Here is a 20,914-nt window from a genome sequence, read left to right as displayed (position 1 = left end):
ACCACAAAGATGCAAGCAGAGGTGTTGTGCGGAACTTCTTAGAGAACTCCTTAAAGAAAATCACCCTTCTTTTCTTCATTGCCTTCTGGAAAGGCAGACCTAACAGCCACTCCTCAAGCATCCTGGAACCACGAGGCCCCCTGCTGAAGAAGGCACTGCAGCATGATAAACAGGAATCTGGCTCTCTCACCAACAACTATGTTGGCCTTAACTGCCTACTCTGGACCTGACATTTTATGTTGGGCAGAGTCAAAACTGAACCTAACTGATCTAGACAGACTGTGGTTTGGGACGGACCAGTAAAACTTCCTGATAGTAGATTAGAATCCACAGCATATTCAAGGTGTGCTCCATACTTTATATTCCTATAATAAAAGAATCGAAGTTTTAACCAGGAGAAGGGTTTTTTTTTCCCACTTTGATATAAGATTCAGACTTTTTAGGAAATAGCTAAGATTTATAATTTTGTTAAAAAGAATTCTAGAACAAAATCTCTATGTTCTACAATTAAAGACCTTTAGGTTATAGCTATTAATAAAAGTATCTCTATTACCTGTTTTCAATGCAAACTTCATAAATAGTACCATGGCCTGCTCCAGAGGGTGCTTTCCAAGAACAGTCCCACACTTGCAAATTGTTAGTTATGCACTTCAAATCATGAGGAGCCCCTGGAGAAGGAGAAATACACACAGACACAAAGAACATGCTTAATAATTTAACTGCACTGTAAAAGGTCAACACATCAAACCACCTTTAGTCATGAGTATAAGCATATGTGTCTGCACAGGTGCCATGTTCTTTCTGCAGGACTGAGTGCAGAGTCACAGCAGGGACTGGTTTTAAATTTCTTTTTGTAGCTGTGGATTAAAAAATGAGGGGAAGCCGATGGATGTGGGCCAACCACTAGACCACTCAGGGACTGGGCCTCCATCAAAGTCCCACCTCCAGCCACTAAGATAAATGCAGGGAGGGACTACAGAGTCAAGGAGACCCAGAGAGGGCCTAGAAGAATTTTTCAGTAGCCTCATTTGCCCCTACTCCTTCCCCTGAATAAAATAACTGCAAGGAAAAATTAAGTGTTCCCCATACCTTCAAACACGGCTTCTAAGCACTCTTAGCCACTGCTGTCTGACTGCCTGTTACGAGACTGCTACCTGCATGGAAACCCCATGAACAATCTTTAGATTTTTATGAAGCATATGATATTTACATGGTAATGAACTCAAACGAGTCTGAAAAATATGTCTTTTGTGAGACCTAAACAACTGAAAAATAACAAATGACTCAGAAGATTATAATACTACATCAACTAATGAATGGATCAAGAAGATGTGGTTTATCTATACAACAGAATACTACATGGCAATGAGAAACAATGAAATCTGGCCATGTGTAGCAACATGGNCTGAGGGCTGATGGGGGTGGGGGTGAGGGGAAAGGGGGTGATGGGCATGGGAGAGGGCACTTGTGGGGATGAGCACTGGGTTTTACATGGAAACCAACTTGACAGTAAACTATTTTAAAAAGTAACTTAAAAAAAAAGAAGATTATAATCTAATAGTTCTTATTGATACCTATAGACTAGTATTAGGTCATAGAATACAGAAGCACTAGACAATGAAAAACTGCCATGCTAAAAAGAAAATGAAAAAAAAAAAAAAAAAGGAGGGGGCAAGAGGGAGGACAAAAGGAAAAAGGAAGGAGGAGAGGGAAGGTGGGAGGGGTAAAGCGACTGTAAAAAAAGTTATTCCATCTCAGACTCTATATAAATGTCTCTGAAAAAGTTTTTTCAGTTTTTACACACGACTGGCATGGCATTTATGAAAGCAATAAATTATAAAGTTATTTTTTATAGAAAACAAAAACTCTAGAAATACACTAGAAATTATCTGCAATCATAATAAAATTATTTAATAGTGATCTTGGGGAAAAGAGGAGACATTTAATTATGGAAATAGTATTAAAAATAAACTCAGGGGCATAAAGATGATAACATTCTTTATAAAAACAAATGAGGTAGTAATATCTACAGAAGTACTTTTAATATATTTTTAAAAGATGAACACAATGTTTTATTAAAGAAAGATAATTTAGATTTCATTTATGTGACATTCAGAAAAGCAAAGTTACAGACAGAAAACAGGCCAGTGTTGGCTGGATTTGAGGAGGAAAGGGGCTAAGTACAGAGGAGCATGGGGAATTTTCTAGAACGAGGAGTGTTCTGTATCTTGATTGTCCTGGTGTTTACATGACTGTATACATTTGTCAAAATGTACAGAATTTTACCCTAAAAGGGTGTATTGTATTTTATATAAATAATACCTTAATTTTTAAAATGGGGAATGAATATTTACATCTACCTTTATGGGCCTTTATAAAAGAGACCAAAAAGTACATGGGGAAAAATAAAGGTGGCAAAGAAACGCATTTTAACCACAGAATACCAGAAGGGTTCAATAAAGACACAAGATCATCTCATAATCAAAACAGTAATGGCAAAAAATAGCAAGGGCACTGCAATCAGTTTATTCTCTAAGACTCAGATGCACTTACCCCTTTTCTGGCTATTTACTTGACTTATTAAATACAGAAGAATAAATGCTAGTGGGAGCCACTGGAAATTTGAAGTCATCCTCATTCTTTTACTATCCACCATCCAGGATGGCCTTCTCAAATGTAAAGAAATGTTCACCATCCGTGCAAAGAAGTCAGTCCTAGATGAGGAGAAGAATTTCAAATGGTGTTCAAAGTGCTCCAAAAACACCTCTTATACTGTGCACACCAACACAGGGAATTGAGACAGACAAATGGACAGATACTGAAACACATTCTACATTAACAACTTTGTATACACTAGACTCAAGCTGCTCTGGCTTTAGGAGATGTGAACAACCGAACACAGCTGTTGCTTCCTGGATCCATCATAGGGTCAACTTTCAAATGACAGCCTCTTGGGGTACCTGGGTGGCTCAGGTGGTTAAGCATTCGACTTTGGCTTAGGTTGTAATCTCACAGTTCTTGGGTTCAAACCCTGCATTGGGCTTGGAGCCTGGAGCCTGTTTCAGATTCTGTGTCTCCCTCTCTCTTTGTGTCCCTCCCACGCTGTACCCGCTTTCTTCCTCATGCTCTCTTAAAAATAAACATTAAAAAAATTAAACAAACAAATGACAGGTTACAAGTTCAAGATTATAACAAAGCACTTATTTATAACTCTTCATTCTAATACTACTCAGTATAGAAAAGCCAAACATGAAATTGAAGTTTCAACAACTTTAAATGACATATGGAATGATGTTTTTAGTTTGAATATAGTAATTTATGACAAGTAATATATTTCTTTTTCATTTATGCTATGATATGAAGTTTCTATTTCATATAAATTTAAATAGTTTAAAGAAAAAATTAGAATAAATAATAGTATAGGGGATTTGCAGATGTGATTACGGGGCTGTTTACAGACTGTTTGTAACAGGGATTTGTTTAAGGACCTCAACTTTGATGTGTTCCTCCTCCCCAAAGACACATTCCCTACAGAATGTAAAAGAACTACCCAGGAAATCAGAGTAGCTACCAAAGACACAGGTATCCAAGAGGAAAAGCTGCCCCATCTGACAGAGGGGTTCCGCAGAGGAATGAGGTTCCCATTAACTGTTGTTGAATGAAGCCCACCAGCAGACCAGTCCTTCCAAATGCATTGAAAACTCCTTGTCAGATCTAACAGTGCCTCATTTTTATACTGGAACAGACAACTAAGGATCATAAAACACACAAGCAGAGTCCAAAACAATAAAAAGAAATTCCGAATAAACAGGATCACCAGGAGGAAAATAAAAATTACTGCTAGAGGGAAAAGGATAACATAGAAAAGAGGAAAGCTAAAAAACAAACTGAGAAACCACTTCTAAACAGTATTCTCAGAGTGAACGTGGCTCAGCCATAAAAACAAGAAGAGATATGATGAAAAAGAATAATCAGAAATAAAAATAGCTCTTATAAGTTAAATGTACTGGCTGATGTTGAAAATTTTTTAAAGACAAACATAACATTGAACAATCTTTCAGGAAAAAAACCCAACACAAAAAACAGCACACGTGAGAAGAGGTATAATAGCAGGGACTTGTGAGAGGAGAAAGAATCCAACATTTAACTAACTGCAGCCCAAAGAGAGGATTCAGAAAACCCTTTTCTTAGCAAAAGCAGACGGCAAGACCTCTTCGCAGCTACTGCTGAGTTCGGTCAGAAACTCAGGAGTGTGATCTCTAATAGCTTAAGCAATTAAGACCAAAACATAATGGAAGGCACAGGCGCACATTTCAAAGGTGTTCAACTACTTTCTGGCTGAATAACTTCCTAGTCACTGCTGGTGTCAATGAGCTTACATATTAGAATGAAAACATATTCATGGAATGTCTAAAATGCCCACTGCTAAAGTTATAAGAATTATTAGCATGTGCAGGAATAAATGAATAAAAGAGCCCTGAAAGTGACCAAAGCAGAACTAAAATAATCACACACCATATTCACTGACTAGTTAAACATGATCTTGACATGAAACAGCCCCTCACTACAAGTTACAGTTGTTCTAGAAAGGAGACGTGTGTCCTGTGAAGTGGCAAGAGGGGTAGGTAGGCAGCTGAGCTCCAGACTAGGTCCCGTGGGTGCAGACTCTCTCCCCAGCTCCGTTGCTAATCAGCGGCATGACTGAGGGAAATCACCTGATCCCTCTTGGGCTCAGCCTCAGGGACTGCAGCACAGAGGCCGCCTCTGCTCAGGGCTCACGTGAGAAACTTCCCAAAGTCAAGGTGTAATATTCCACTTGCTGGCAGGCAACAAGCAAGCAGATATACCAGCACAAGGTCAACGCCGGCAGCAGGCAGTGATCAAGGACACCACTGATGAGGTCAGTGAGCATCAGGCTGGGTGCTGGGTACGCTCAGGAACAAGGCGATCAATGGCAATGCCACCGACACCTGTTCAAGTGACACAGGCAGAATGAGAACGAAAACTTTCTTCTGTCGTTAACACTTGTGCAGCAAATTCGGAGGAAGTCACCTGGGCCATATGATACTATGCTTGTAATAGATCTGACTTCACTACTAAGCAAAAGTTTCAAGTGGAGACCACAACAATATGTGAACAGAGCCTTCTAACGAGCGTTAATGAAAAAAGGACACATGAAACTGGCCTTTGCTCCTTTCTGATAGAAACACTGCCAGAAATTTACTGTTTTCCCCACTGATGCTTTATTCCTAAAGAAGAACACATTTTTAGAGAGCTCCGGGAGCTAATTTTCTTTTTTTTTTTTTTTAATTTTTTTTAATGTTTTATTTATTTCTAGGAGAGAGAGAGAGAGACAGCGTGAGCAGGGGAGGGTCAGAGAGAGAGGGAGTCACAGACTGAAGCAGGCTCCAGGCTCTGAGCTGGCAGTCAGCACAGAGCCCAACGCGGGGCTCAAACCCACGAACTGCGAGATCATGACCTAAGCGAAAGTCGGATGCTTAACCAACTAAGCCACCCAGACGCCCCATGGGAGCTAATTTTCTAAATGAGGCTCACTGTCATTTACTGCAGCAGCACATTCCTGGAGGACAGGAGAGGTGACAGATGACAGGGACAGGTGCAAACCAGAGCTCCCTGCCCAGCCTAGAGGTGGCAGCAGCATGCCTCCTGTTGCCAGATTTTAATTTTCAAGCCACGGTAGAAACCTGGGATGTATATGAAAAACTCAACTTTGTAAAATGAAAGGCACTAACTTGTATTTTTTTTAGACATTCTAAAGGCCAAACAAAATATGTCTTCAGAAGGTACCCCACTCACGGGCCACCAGTCTGTAACCTATGCAATACAATTATGCTAAAGGACTAAAAAACATCAACAAACCTTCGTTTTAAGAACACAGATCAAGAAGAAACAACTTAAAAAATTGTTGGAATCTAAAGGAAAAAAATCTATTTTTTGCTTGTTTAGTTTATGTTGTGACCAGACAGCGGGTGTAGGATGCCGTAGGATGCCAGGAAGCACAGGCCAGCCCTGCGAGCAGTGCTTTCCGCCCCCTCTTGGGGGAATGGAACCTCCACATAGGCACTCGGTTTGCTTCCTCCTCAGCTTACAGAAGCCTGGTTCCAATCTACATAGGGTTTTGGTCCTTTTTGCTGAGGAGAACTAGAAAAGAGGGTTGAAAAGAGGGAAGTAAAGCTAAAAGCAGAGAAGTACCAGAAACTGTGGTCCAAATATATTTTGCTTGATCTGATTTTTCCTCTTGTCGGTGTGGAGGGGGAGGAAGGTGGAGAGGGAGGGGGGAAGGTGGCAGAGAGCCAGCGCATCCTGCTGGCATGATGCTCCCTGAGTGGCAGGCACTACAGTCAGTGGGAAGGGGCTTGAGAAACACCTGTTCAGTCAGGGAGACGTGAGTGAAGATGACCCACAGCAACCTTCAACTCTAGTTGGAGCTTTCTGTCATCACTGTGAGATACTTGCTGTCATCGATTCAGAAAAGGAACTGCACACTGGACAGAGAAAAGCCACCTAACTACAAGGCAAGATCACCAAACCTACAGGAGAAGAGATGTTGGAATGTTTAGCCCCAAGTAAGGGAGATTGAATGGAAAGTACACAGTGTCCATATTACTGATTCATATGCTTTCCAGTGTCCCCTTCTTTATTCTTTTCTATTAGGGGACAAAAAAAAAACCTGTTGAAAAACTGTGACCAGCAACTACTTTCCTAACTGCACTCCCCACCCCCACCTCCCCTACACACAAGCTTCGGGGCACTGCCTTTGAGGAAGGCTTTGCAGGACCGTAAACTTCACAGTTAGGGAGATACTACTGTGCTGTTAAGTGCGGGGATTTGAGTTGAGGGAGACGTACCTATGAAAAACATAAATCCGGCTGGTTTGGAAAGGCAGACTGAGACTAGACTGTAGGGAAACAGTAAAGGTCTTTCAGGAAGAGAGAAGCTTGAAGGGAGTGGTGTTTTGGGAAGATTAGTTAAGAGAGAACTGCAATAACAAAGACAGACAAAGAACTATCGATATATATAATCAGCTGCAAAAGAGTCTAGTTCTCAAAGAGCCAGGCAAGTCTTCAGCACAGTGAATTTACAAAGAGTTGCAACAAAGTACATCTCTGAGAATAACCACGTAAAAGAAAATCTCAGAAGCTTCCAGGGAACGGAAGGCTGTCCACACAAGGGCTCCAAATAGGAACAGTTCTCTCTCTAAAACCAGGACCTGGGACTTGCTGCCTGAGCCGGGCCAGCCCTCTGCTGGCACACGGGGACAGCAACAGCACACTCTGGAGACGCACAGAGGAGACACCAGGTGTGTAGTCTGCAGACACGGTAGGGGAGTGGGGAGAGTATCAGACTTCTTGGCACTGAAAGCTAAAGAGAACATCTCCAGAATCTGCGTGCAAATTATTTTCACCCTTTAATTCTACTCTCAAACTACTAATTATGTGAGAGGATAAAATCTATCTTATAAAGCTATGCCAGAACTCAAAAGCTACACCTTCCATGCACTGACTTCTCTGGAGGCTACTAGAAGATGCGATTCACCAAAAAATGAGGTAGAAAATAAAACAGGAGAGAAATGATCCATGGGACTGTAGTCCTGAGCCCTCCCCTCTAACAGTTACCATTTCCAAGCCTCCACACACACCTTCAGGACGCCCTGCATCTGCACGTATTTCCCTTGGGCTTGGAATTCCTTTCTGTAGAGCTTTCTGGCTTTCTGCCACCTCCTCGCCTCCACTTACCTGGGAAACTCCTGGCAGGAGTTAGGAAGAGCCCATGGGCCTCTGAGACCCTTTCTGGGATTCCCCCTACAGGTCAGCTGCTCCTCTTCTGCTTCCACACTTTAATCACATCTCTAGTTCAGGGCTTGCACAAACAAGGAGCTGTGGGCCATGTCTGCTTCTGTGAATGGTTTTACCAGCTCACGTCCGAGCTCATTTGTTACATGCTGCCCGTAGCTGCTTTCACATGACTGTGTTAGGACTGAGCAGCGTCCACAGAGACTGCATGGCCAGCAAAGCCTAAAATATTCATTTACTACCTGGCCTCCTATGGAAAGCTTGCTGACCCCGGCTCCAGGGCATACCCTCCCAGTTGTAATTCCTTCCACGGACTCCAAGTTCCCTGTGAGGATGCTGCCTCTCCGGTCACTGTAAGCCCCCACTGCCCAGCACAGCACCGACACAAGTTTAAGTTGGCTGATGGCTAACCCAAGGACTGCTCAGCCCGGAACACAGGTGGGAGCTGCAGTGCCCAATCCATGCACTAGGTGCTCCAAGGCACAGAAGCAAGCGAACTGGGATAATACAGTGCATTTTAAATTTTCAAAGGAAACAAAGTGACATCAGCGTTCAACAACGTGACACCACTGTCCAGTGATGGGACAGTGGGTGGAGGGGCAGAGAGAGTGGGAGACGCAGAATCTGAAGCAGGCTCCAGGCTCTGAGCTTAACCTACTGAGCCACCCAGGCACTGCAAGGTAGGTCAGTTTCAACCCTAGGTTATGCTATATTCCTCTCAATGACGCCATTTATCCTACAAAGCCAGGGTCATCAGGTGCTATGATAACACACAAGCACCACCCGTCCAGATTATCAATGTACAAATGGAAGCAAAGGTGGCAGTGTCCCAACCCATTTCCAAGGTTTGAGAAGGCATGCAGTACCCAGCAGGTTCACACATGTGGCTTTTAAAGAGTAATATCAAAATACTATCTTTTTTTAAAAAACTGATATGCATTATTTTTCCAAGCCACTACTAAAGTGTCAGGTCATAAATACTATGTTGGCTGGAACTAAGTACTTCATAAAAAAAGCTGTTGGGCATTTCTTTGGACCTGGGGGTACCATGAAAACAATGAAACATTAAGAGCAAGAAATGTCTGGCAGTCTACGTGAGAGGACATCTCCACGGCCTAGGGATTCCATTCTCCTGCTCTAGCCTGAATCTGCATCTGCGTGCAGGAGAATAATCAAATGTAACTTCTGCTACAAGAATACGTCTTTGTGGATTCTGCAGGATAGTGTTTCCCCAAAAGTGTTCCTCAGTCTGACTTTTTGTTTTTCAGGATCTTTACATTCCACTCCTTTGGTTCTGACCATCTTCACTCCAGTGAAGACTTCCCTGTTATTTCAAGAGCCTGTTCACTACCAACTTGAGCGTGTCAAAGCAATTTTGAGTACATCACTCCGGTGCTTATAATCCTCTGAAGACTCCCCACGGCTCTAACGTCAAGTTCCTGGCCAGCCTGGTAGACAAAACCGTTCAGAGGCGTCCCCTTCAATCCCACTGCAGGAGGTAACTACCCTCCAGCTCCACACACTCCCACAGGCCTCAGGGTCCCCCTCTAACCACTGCCTCTTGTGACTCTCCACACTCCCAACTCCTCCTGAGCTACGGGGTCCACCGGAAGCTCCAGAGGACTGAGTGAGGTCTGTAAACCCGCCTCTCACCTCAGCTGGGCGGTCAGAGTGGCAGGCACGCAACAGCTTTCCATAAATGCTAATCATGTCTATCATGCACGTGAACCTGTTTTTGCCTTCTATCACCCGAGTGAAACACTCTATTATTATAGCACAGACACCACCTGAAGAACACTCCTTCTTGGTCCAAAATAGGCCAAGGCATCTTTAACATGCTGGGAAAATGAACGATAAAAGCTTACCTTCCAAAACAATCAGGAACAGCTCATTCCCCAGTATCTCCTTCCCCACACTCTCACCAAGATCAAGGATTTTTTTTTTTTCATTTTAATCTCTTCCAACTGTTAGGCATTTCCTGATTATGTAGTCAAAACTACCCATCACGTGTCTATTGTTAATCTGCAATGCTTTATGAATAAAATACTCATTCTGTCTTTAGCCCATTTTTCTAATTAGACACTAATCTTTTCTCACTGCTTGATAAGAAACATCCCAACATCACAGCCCTGTATACAGACGGGCTGCTACACACTGCACATACTTCCAGCTTGCCTTTTTACTTTCCAGTGAGGTTTCTGTTGGACTTTTATGAAGTCAAGTTTCCCAAGTCTGTCCTTTATGGTTTCTGAACATAAACACATTCTCATGCCGAAGCTGTATAAGTTGTCACCCACCTCTTCTTCCAGTAGGTTTAAGCCTTTTAACATCTGAAACTTTAGTCCTTATGAAATTAGTTTTGGTATACAAGAGGAGTCAGGACCCAGGTCCCCCTGGTCGCCAAAGGTTACACTGATCCTAACACCATTAAGGAATCCATTCCTTCCCCCGATGACTAGAGACGCAGTAAGAGAGCATCCTTTCTCAACTTCCTTGGTGGGACTTCCCTAGCCCTCTGTTCTTTCACCCTGCATGTCTTCACTGAGCATTATTTATTCGGTGGCTTTAATCATCATTCACAACTAATAATGTCCAAATCCGTACTTCTAGGACCAGTCTCTTCCCAGTTACAGATGAACCATCTATCCACTAGGTAAATTCTTGCTTATCCACACAAATCTTCAAATGAGGCCCTTCAGGAATGACAAATATTTGATACTACTTAGAGACTTCATAGATCCCTCAAAAACTCCACAGGTAGAAAATGAAACTGTTTCCCTTCCCAAACTACTCTCTTGTGCACCAGCTCTTGTTTACAGCACCACTCTCTCCTGGGTCACCCAAGCGAGGGTCACCCCTAACTCCACCTACTCACCAGTTTTACCTCCTACACGGGCTTCTCTCCCTCCCCCATCCCGTCCCCTCTCTCCAGGGCCACTGCTCTGGCAGACCTCAGCAGCATCGCTGGCGCATATACTTTAATCACAGATTAATCCATCTCATGGCACCTGGCTTCTCAGCTTTGCCATCTCGAGTCCTCACTGTCCCTTCAAACTTCAGGCCACCAGTCAGGAGGCTGCACAGCCAGCTGCTCAGACTGTACGTCCAAACTCAAATTCGAACTTTGGCCCCACAAGCTGAGCCTCTTCCTCATCCGTGCCCCGGGGCATCTTGGCCTGCTGGCTCTCTCGCAGACCATCACGCCCAGAGACTAGCATCACTTACCATTCCCACTGCACTTTGGACAAGTTCCACCTCAGGCATTTATTGTATCATACCAGGTATTCTGAAGATTATTCTTTCCCTTCCTCCCACCCTCTTTTCCCATTCATTATGAGCTCCCTAAGGAGCAGAGATTTATCTTTATAACACTCTTCCATCTAAAAGGGCTTTATATGCACAATATATTCAAGATCTATTTAGTGAATTAAACAAATCCACCCAAACGGCGTCTTTGGTGAGACAATGAAAATATTTTCATGACACCCAATTATTTCGTTACATTATGAGAAGGAAGCTCGATGATATGCTTTTCAATGCACCTGTCTGCTACAGAAAAAAATGGGACTAAAAAAGATAATGTTGGCTCAAATTGTTGGCTTTAAAAAAAATACACAGAGTAAAACTATTCCAGAAGTCTAAGAGGAAAAAAATGATAATGTAATAGTTTTGTGTGGTCAAAATGCTGGTTTTAGCTAAGTCTACTATGACACTACAGAATGCACAAATATTATTTTCAGATATCATGCATTATTAATCCATTATCACGAGCAGGCATTGCTTTAAGTTCTTTAAATGTAGTATCAGATTTAGTCCCTATAATCACTCCATGAGGTCAGTATCATCATATTCTCTCCTTCTTTATAACAAGGAAAATGAGGCACAGATAGGTTTTGACACTTGCCTGAGGTCACACAGCTAGTCAGGAGCAGAACATGGATTTGAATCCAGGCCTGATTACCAACCTCATCTCTAGCCGATTACACACAAATGAAAAATGTGCAGTGGAAAACCCAGTCAACCAGCACTCTGAGTCCCGGGCTCCAGTCCCTATGCCACCACTGACCAGGTGTCAGGTATGTGACCTCAGACAAACTCCCTGACATCTCTAAAATCAGACAACTATCACCCAGGCCTACTTCCCCTACTTTCCATGTCCTAAGAAATGCACAGTTGTTTTATTCTTGGGACATCCTGCTTGTCCCCTTGAACTAGCAGAGCTAGAACGCCATGAAGAGTGCTGCCCTCCTCCACCCTGCCTGGCTGAATGCTGTTCCTGGGGAAATTCCATCTGCTTTACCATGCACTTCCAGTCGTTACCTCAGGACAGAGGTCAGACAACCTATGTTCAGGGAACAAGAGAGCAAACTGCTATCACCTTACTGTTCTCCTCCCAATTCCCAAGTACACTCTGAACTGGTTAGCTCTTACCCCCGCAGGTGCAAGCTCAAACCTACTCTGAGCAGCCGCCACCCGAAGCGAGTGGAGCTGGCCACAAGGCACGAATTGGGAGCGGACAGTGGTGGTGGGCAGCCTGGAGCTGGTGCTGTACTTCTGCATAACCACCACGTGGGAACTCGGGGCCCCTGAAGTCACAGACCTTCAGGGTTTTCAAAAAGGGACAGAAAGGCAGGTTTGGTTTGATTTTGTAATGTGAAATTGCCTTATTTTTAAATGCTGGCAACTAATTCTTTACGAATCACTATGTGAGCCAAAGGAAACATATTTGAAGGCCAACTACAGTTCTTAGGGCACCAGTTAACAACCTGTTTTCAAAATGTATTGGCATTAAAAAATTCTTGCCTTGTTGTTGAAATAATCTTAAAATATACACTGTCTGAAGATTTATATTTCAGGGCACAGATGTCGACCAAAAGGTGCCTGAATGTTTTCTTAACCTTCTTTGGGGTCGGAATCTCAAAGCTCTCCTCTCCAAAAAAATTCATTTAGTCTTTTTCTTTCCTTCATGGTATTACTTAATTACAGATCTCAAAACCTTAAGCATTATTTTAGAATATGAGTGCTTCTCAAAAAAAAAAAAAGGAAAAAAAAAGAATTAAAACAAAACCTTTAGCTTCCGATTGTAGTCTACAACATCTTTTAAGTACATGGAGGCAGAGTACTGTACCTTATAGTCACTTGAAACTTCTAAACAGAGTGGAACAGAGAATGAAAAGTACAACAGAAATAACTGGTTCCTGGCAAAACTGTTTCGGAAAGGGATGTCCCATCAAGAAAGTAAATTCTACAGACCAGAGACGCATGAGCTTTATACCGATCCTGGGTCTGCAGAACATATCAGGAAAGGGACCCTAGGCCAATGTACTCAGCCCCCACCCTCACCCCCTTACTTGATGATCTGGGAAAGCAAGAGTCAGAAATAGGACGTATTGTGGTTCGAACAAGATCTTTTCTAATGCCTGAGAGATACTTATGAAGGAGGCAAAAAGATACAGGTTGTACATAGAAGAGTGAAGGGGGTTCTTTCACCACTGTGTCGCTCAGCCCTACTCAAAGGGTGCCTGTTAACGGATGATGTCAACCTGGACAAGGTTACTTATAGAGGTGACACACTGCCATTTCTCTTGGCATTTTCATAAATGAACTAGATGATAACATAAGAGTCACATTCATCAAATCTGTAGATGAAAAAAATGGGCAAAACAGCAAATACACTGCATGTCATAATGAGGATTCTAATAAATTAATCCAATAAACTAATCCAATGAGATAAATTTAGCATTGATAATTTCAGGTCCAAAATGATGCTGATGATGACAATGACAACACATGCAGAAAATGAACAAACACAGGTTGGAAGAGACATGATTTAGCAGCCACATGTGGGAAAAACAAAATGGGCCAATAATGTGATGTAGCTGCCAAAAGAGTAACAACAAGGATTACTCTTTTGTCCCCTCACTTACCAGAATGCCTCAAATACCCTCCTCCAGTGCCATTAAAACTGGAGGATTCACTTTTAGTCTGAAAAATTAATAGGTAGGTAATCAAATATCAAGGTATTATTTATATGAAACATAAACTATAGTTGTCTTTATTACTGCCCAAAGTATTAGAAGTTCATGCTTCAGGGGTGCCTGAGTGGCTCAGTCAGTTGAGCTCACTTGGGCTCAGGTCATGATCTCCTGGTTCATGAGTTCAAGTTCCACATCTGGCTCAGTGCTGTCAGCGCAGAGCCCGCTTCGGATCCTCTGTCCCCCAAACCCCCACTCCCTGCCCCTCCCCAGCTCACACTGTCATCTCTCTCAAAAAATAAATCAATAAATAAAACATTAAAAAATTATTTAAAAAATAAATAAAAAAGAAGTTCTTGCTTCAATATAAATCTCACTCCACATTTTCTTATCCCATCTCTCCATTAGGTGTACCTACTCCCTGTTTTTTTCTCAGCTTTACTGAGCTACAATTGACAAAACTATATATATTTGAAGTGTACAACTTGATGTTTTGATATACAGATACTGTGAAATGACCACCACAATCAACTCAACACGTCCATCGCTTCACAGTCACTTTTTGGTGTGTGGAGGGGTGGACATGCTTTAGATCTGTTCTCTCAGCAATTTCCAAGCATACAGTACGAAATTAACTACATTCTCCATGCTGACCATTAGATCCCCAGAACCTACTCACCTTAGAACTAGAAGTTTTTACCTTCTGACCAACATCTTTAACCCAAGCAGCTACATTGTCGCTCACCTACCATGCACGCTTGGGGAGCCCTTGAACAGAAAAGGCATCAGTAGGTCAGTGCTTGGGAGATTTAAAAGCATGGAATGCTTCTGCGCTGAGTCCAATCAGAAGCTTTAAAAAAGGGCATGGAGGGCTGGGCGCGAGAGGAGCTTGTGTGCCACCGCCTTGGCACTGTAGGATAGTACAAACTTCAGTGGCCAGGCCTGGCGGGGGCCTCCCCCCTCGGCCTGCACCACTGCGGTGCTCCTCACCGGTCCCCCACTTGCCCAGCCCACCACAGCACAGCCAGCTCAGCTTTCTGAAACGCTGGCCTCACATGCCTGAAACTTGCCATCAGTCTCCCTGGCCTACCGGAAAAGGCATCAACTTTAGCATGGCACAAGGCTTTCTTAACTTCCCAATCCCACCTCTGTCCACACTGCCTCTGCACTCCAGTCCCCCCCAGGATGCCAGACTCTGTCATCCTGTGGGTCACTGCACACACTGCACCCTCCACCCAGCATGTCTGTCCCACTCTTTCTCATCTGTTTCACAAACACCAACCCATCATCCTTCGAAAGTAAGCTCACGCTGCTCCACAGCCAACCTCCCCTGGCGTCTTTCCTTACGGGTCCCCAACACTGAGACGGCTTTCAGTTGCCATTTACCATCTAGATTATCACTGTTGTCTACCTTACAGTAAAAAAGAAAGCGAAGTATTGCTTATTGTGTCTACCAGAAGCATGAAGATAAAAGGCAGTTGGGACGCGCTCAGCAAGGTACGTGACCTCCACTGCGCCTGCAGGCGTTGGAGCTTTTGATCCCAGCAATAAATACAGCCCATGGGATGTGTGAGTACAGCAAGCACAGCTTTGATTATCTGGAAGTGAGCTGAAAAGTTCCAAAACAGAGTCATCTGTAATTTTATTGAAGTTGGTGTTTGAGAAACGGTGAGTGGGCTAAATTTCGATGTCTGGCCAACAGCCTACTATCTGCATGTCAACACAGCTTGGTTGCTTCCTTCTTGCCAATGCATACTCAGTACACCTCACTGAAAGAGAGAAAGCGTGTTTCTTTCTGAAAAGCAGTCTCCCCTCAACCAAAAAAAGGGAAGCTAACTGCTGGGGAGCGGGGTGGAGGGGGTAAAATGGACTAGGCAAAGCAACAGTATAGACAGGAAAAACGTGAGATAAACGAATACAATGTTGGCTCTGCTGATGCCTCCGGCCTGTGACATGGCTTAACTTTCCATGCATTTTATGTTGGCACAAGAAAAAAAAGGTTTGTGGGACCACCTTCTTTTACCAGGCGGCACGAGGGAAATGAAATGCAAGGTCACCACTTGTCATGAAAGTTCCGAGGCTTCCTTCGTGACTGCTGTGTCTACTTTACATCAGAATATTTCCAGTGCTGCCAACTTAAAATCTACCCTTACATTAGGAAATTACAAATTTGGGGCGCCTGGGTGTCTCAGTCGGTTAAGCATCTGACTTCGGCTCAGGCCATGATCTCGCAGTTCGTGGGTTTGAGCCCCGCATCAGATTCTGTGCTGACAGCCAGCTCAGAGCCTGGAGCCTGCTTCATATTCTGTGTCTCCCTTTCTCTCTGACCCTCCCCTGCTCACACTGCCTCTCTCTCTCTCTCAGAAATAAATAAAACATTTAAAAAAATTTTTAAAATAAGTAAATTTTTAAAAAAGGAAATTACAAATTTAATGTAGTTTTATATACTGTCAAGTAGCGACATTACTTCAAAGTGCATGCTTTATGGTCCTCACCCTCAGTAAGAGCATGTGCTAGAATTTCTCAAACAGGATATCCATGAATTTCACTCCATCCTAAATTTATTGGTAGGAACCCATTTCAGTAATTTTAGAACAGATAAGCTCAGAACGGCCAGTCTTTCACGAAGATACACCGCAGCAATTTAAAGGTTATTAGCCTCAGGTATTCTCACACATGTGTAATGTAAACCGTCAGTGAAGGAGATAATAACCTAGTCTGCTGCTCAGGTGGTTTGTAGGATAAGCAGGAGGCACAGTTTGCTTCACTGAAAAGTAACATCAAAACAAAGTTTCTTTGAAGAAGAGGAAATGAGGTGTACTTGACTTGTCTGCTGGCAATACCATTTACTATGAGTGTGCCTCCTGGCCCTGAACCGTGCTGGTCACTTTCCACTCATGCAAGTCATGGGGCCCGTCTGTGCTGGGCACTGCTGTGTATCAGATGCCTACCCACCACCCAGGAAAAAGGCCCCTAACACGTACTGAATGAGTGACTCACATTTCATTCTAACTCTACAAAAGAAGACGGGATCTTGACTTTCAAGAACTTACTACAAGACTGTTAAAGACAAAAACAGAAGGGGGGAAAAGCTTTCAATTCAAAATAAAATTTCTTGACAATGGAAAGCATTTCAGTTTTAAAGTAAATAAAAATTCAGGGTGCCTGGGTGGCTCAGTCAGTTAAGCAGCCAATTCTTGATTTCAGCTCAGGTCATGATCTCATGGTTCATGAGTTCATGCCCCACATAGGACTCAACGTTGACAGTGCAGAGCCTGCTTGGGATCCTCTCTGTCCCTCCAATGCATGTTCTCTCTCTCAAAATAAACAAACTTTTTAAAAAGTTTAAAGTAAAAATTCAGCATAATCAATGACCAAAAGCAATGAAATATTTTGTCAGAATGTCCTGAAACGCTTTTCACAATAATAGGACTTGTAAAACAAATGATTCTGCTTAGAAATTCTGTAATAATAGAAACATAATATTGGCTTTAATCATATCAGATTGGTGAGGTCAAGGTAACATTTATCAAACACTACTTTAGGCATCTTGAGCTGGATATTATTATTCCCATTTTACAGATAAGGAAAAAGAGACAGAACCTAAGCCAGGTTCACATAACCAGTAAATGGGAAATAGCATCTGATCCCACTGTCTTAACTATGTAACATGCTTTACACAGCGGAAATCAGGAAATAAAAAAACTGATTGTCACCTGTAATTTCAATACACAAAGATAATCTTACCTAACATTTTGGCATATAATTTTCCTGGCATTTTCCCATATAATAGGTAGAAAACTGTATACACAGACAGACGTTCTGTATTCCAGATGCTCTGTCACATTCACTCTCCAAAATAAAACCACCAAAAAACTCAGATCAATTTACACATGCATGGGGCACCAGGGTGGCTCAGTTGGTTAAGCGGCTTACTCTTGATTTCAGCTCTGGTCATGATCTTGAGGTTCATGAGGTTGAGCCCCAAGCCCAGCTCTGTGCTGTGTGGAGCCTGCCTGAGATTCTCTCTCTCCCTCTCCCTCTGCCCCTCCCCTGCTCTCTCTCTCTCAAAATAAACAAACATTTAAAAACTTTCTTTACACATGTCATTCTGCAATCTGCTTTTTCAGTTTGCAAATTCTGAGTATCTTTCACATCAATAAATTACTCCCTTACCTACCTCACTGTTAATGAACAAAGGGTTTTCCATGACATGTACATACCACAATTTATGTAACCAATCCCTATTATTGAGCATTTAAACTGTTTCTAGTTTACAACTATAAACAAAGCTACAAAAACCATTCTGCAAATTAGAGGTTGTTTTTTTGTGTGTACTTTGTGGGGACATCACCAGAATCTGGAAATCTGTTTTTCCCAAACTTCAGAGAGCACCCTCTGTGCAATTTTGAGACACTCTACACTAAGAGGACTTCCCACCAAGTTAAGAACCAGTGTGGGAAAGACAGCTGACAAGAATATGGTCTCCACATGCAGACTGTAGGTAAGAACTATTGCTACAGATTGGTCTCTGTACACATGCTTATTTTTCCCCCTTATTTTTTCCTTAGTTTAAATTCCTAGTGATGGAAATGCCTGACTAAGAGACATGGTACATTTTTGAGGCTTTTGATGAGTAATACCAAATTGCCCTCCTGGAAAGTTGTAACAATTCAAACACCCACCAGCAGCATTTGAAAGTGACAATTCCCCAAACCCTCCAGTTGGCTAGATTTGTTTTTAAACAATCAGATCCCTATATGGCCTTAAGTTTTAAAAATAGTGGAATGACTGGTAAAACATATCTAGAGAAGCAGCAAACAATTCAGACAACAAAAGCTAGATTTTAAATTTATTTAATTGATTCATTTACTTTGAAGGGAGAGTGAGAGAGTGAGTAGGGTAGGGGTGGAGAGAGAGAGAATCCCAAGCAGGCTCTGCGCTATGAGCACAGAACCAATGCAGGGCTCGAACTCACTAACCATGAGACCATGACCTGAGCCAAAATCTAGAGTCAGGTGCTTAACCGACCGAGCCACCTAGGCACTCAAATGCTGTATTTTAAAATACATGTTTTCAAATACAAAATATAAAACGTTAATGACATCAGATCCCAGCAGACTGAGCTTACAGAATGACAATTAGAAAATTGAGTGAAACCAGGCTCAGAAAGGTGTCAAGCTAGTAAGTAAAACCCCTCATCTTCACTTTCCCATCAGGCTAATTTTAGGCTTAATACTGAGGGCTTTAACAGCAATGTGTTGTATTGTATTTTAACAAGAAACTCATGAAATTGTCTATTTTTTCAAGTTTTATAAATACTATACTATCTTGTAACTAACTTGGCAATGTGAAGTTGTTAAAATCATGTAGATGCTCACTTAGCAACAAATATCTGGGTGCCTATGGGCTGGGCAATGTTCTCTGCAGAGGACACAGGGTCCCTGCAGCAAAGAATCGCACATCATGGTTATACAGTCCCAGCCCGGAACCACTGGGTTCTGAGGCAAATGGTAACATCTCTGGGTTTTGGCCTCTCGGGTGCTTCTTAAGTAAACTTAAGAAGTTGACCAGATGACCCGCGGCCTCTTCTGGCTCTCAAGTTCTATCCTTTCTTTGGTTTTGTTTGACTACGTTAGTTCTTATTACTGATAAGAGCTTTGCATTTTAAGCTCTATATAGTTGCACAAAACCTGCACCTGGATCTCCAAAAAAGGTAATTTTACATTCACAGGAAAACTCTGGTGATCCAGGTATCTTCAAGGACTAAACACAGGAGACGTTCCAATTAGATGAAGATTTATGCTCCCACCTGTAGCCGTTTCTCTTGAAGAGGTTTCTGAAACATTCTTGCCTCCTTCACTTTCGTACTGCACGATGAACACTGTGGGTGAACACTGAGGCATGACAAGACATGTGGAACAGGACCTCCCTGTTCCTCCCCCAGCTGTGGGTCTCCAAACTATGGCCAGGAACGGCCAGCACCCCCACCTTCAGGAGGTACAGTGGCACCTTCGAGGGCTGCAGCATCAAGTCCGGGTGGCGGATCCTCACTTCTCCCCAGCTCACCCCCAGCTCAACAGACACGCCCAGTTCTCTCCACAGAATGTCTACCACTCACTGCCCCATTAGCATTTCTAATATTAGAAATGGGAAACGCTACTACTGCCACTTGTTATTTTCCACCAGATGTTCCTGCTGCCACCACTTCCACTGTCCTCAGGTCCAGAGTCTCCTTGAAGGCTGCTTTGGAGAGCAGTCAGAGGAAGGCACAGCAAGGGGCCTCAGTATCCCTTCTAGGGAAGAGCCACACACGCACTTTCAGCAAGTGGGATCACCTCTGCAGTCTTGCAGGATACGGCCCCTTAGTAGTACAGGCAGATTCTCAACTACGGGCACCTATCACGATTCCAGGTCTTCTGTACCTGCCATACAAAAGAAGAACGGCTAAATGCCAAGACTTTTCTCACCTCTGTGCAAAATTCCATGAAAAACTCACCCACTGGAAGTTTTTCTTCAACTTCCAACATAAAACCATATCAGATAAACACAACCTTTGCTTACATGAGAGACCATCAGCAGCAGCGATGGGTGATAAAGTACATGCTGTAATTCCAGACAACATAAGACGAATCTGGAATTCCTGCATCTCTATAGTTCACAGAGGAAATATAAAGGAGGCCGTAAAAGCACTTTAACTCAAATATCTAAGCTGCTAAATTACCACAATCAGTTACATATAAAACAGATGCTTGCGTGCTTCAGCTATACGGCAAAAGAGCTTTTGCTGCTGCGACACTGGCAAGGACAAAGCTGACTTAAGTTTCAGGAGTCACAGAATCCATCCTTTACAGTGTTTGTGCAGAGCTGGTGAGAGAAAGTTGGAAGATAAACCTAGAAACTACTTATTGGGTTCTGGAATGAGTCAATTCGAACAGCAAATTAGAAAGTTTAAAACCCTCATTCTGCGAGATGACAAAAGTCCTAAGGTCACACAGAAGCCAAAAAGTCACAGTCAAGAGAAAGAGAAAGATAACAGATTCTTATTAAACATCTGTAACAATTACTTGGCATGAAACTCATTTCCCACGCTTTCAATTAATGTAAGGGAACACGTATTTAGAA

General features: G+C 42.8%; 1 protein-coding gene across 1 annotated transcript in view; it reads right to left on the bottom strand.

Moving 5' to 3' along the window:
• The window catches only part of LIFR (LIF receptor subunit alpha), a 71,738-nt gene extending 51,998 nt beyond the window's left edge, over positions 1 to 19,740 (bottom strand). Inside the window, exons 1-3 of the mRNA XM_077763474.1 lie at positions 19,602 to 19,740; positions 2,554 to 2,714; positions 554 to 668 (exon numbers count right to left, since the gene is read on the bottom strand). Coding sequence (XP_077619600.1) covers positions 554 to 668; positions 2,554 to 2,695 — 257 coding nt within the window. The 5' untranslated portion in view covers positions 2,696 to 2,714; positions 19,602 to 19,740. The remainder of the gene's footprint in view (positions 1 to 553; positions 669 to 2,553; positions 2,715 to 19,601) is intronic.
• Positions 19,741 to 20,914: the final 1,174 nt, after the last annotated feature.

The sequence above is a fragment of the Crocuta crocuta genome, unplaced genomic scaffold, assembly GCF_008692635.1.
Source record: "Crocuta crocuta isolate KB4526 unplaced genomic scaffold, BGI_CrCroc_1.0 scaffold4, whole genome shotgun sequence".
NCBI classification, from domain to species: Eukaryota; Metazoa; Chordata; class Mammalia; order Carnivora; family Hyaenidae; genus Crocuta; species Crocuta crocuta.
The sequence above is the reverse complement of the archived record's forward strand: the minus strand, read 5'-3'. Positions and strand labels throughout refer to the sequence as shown.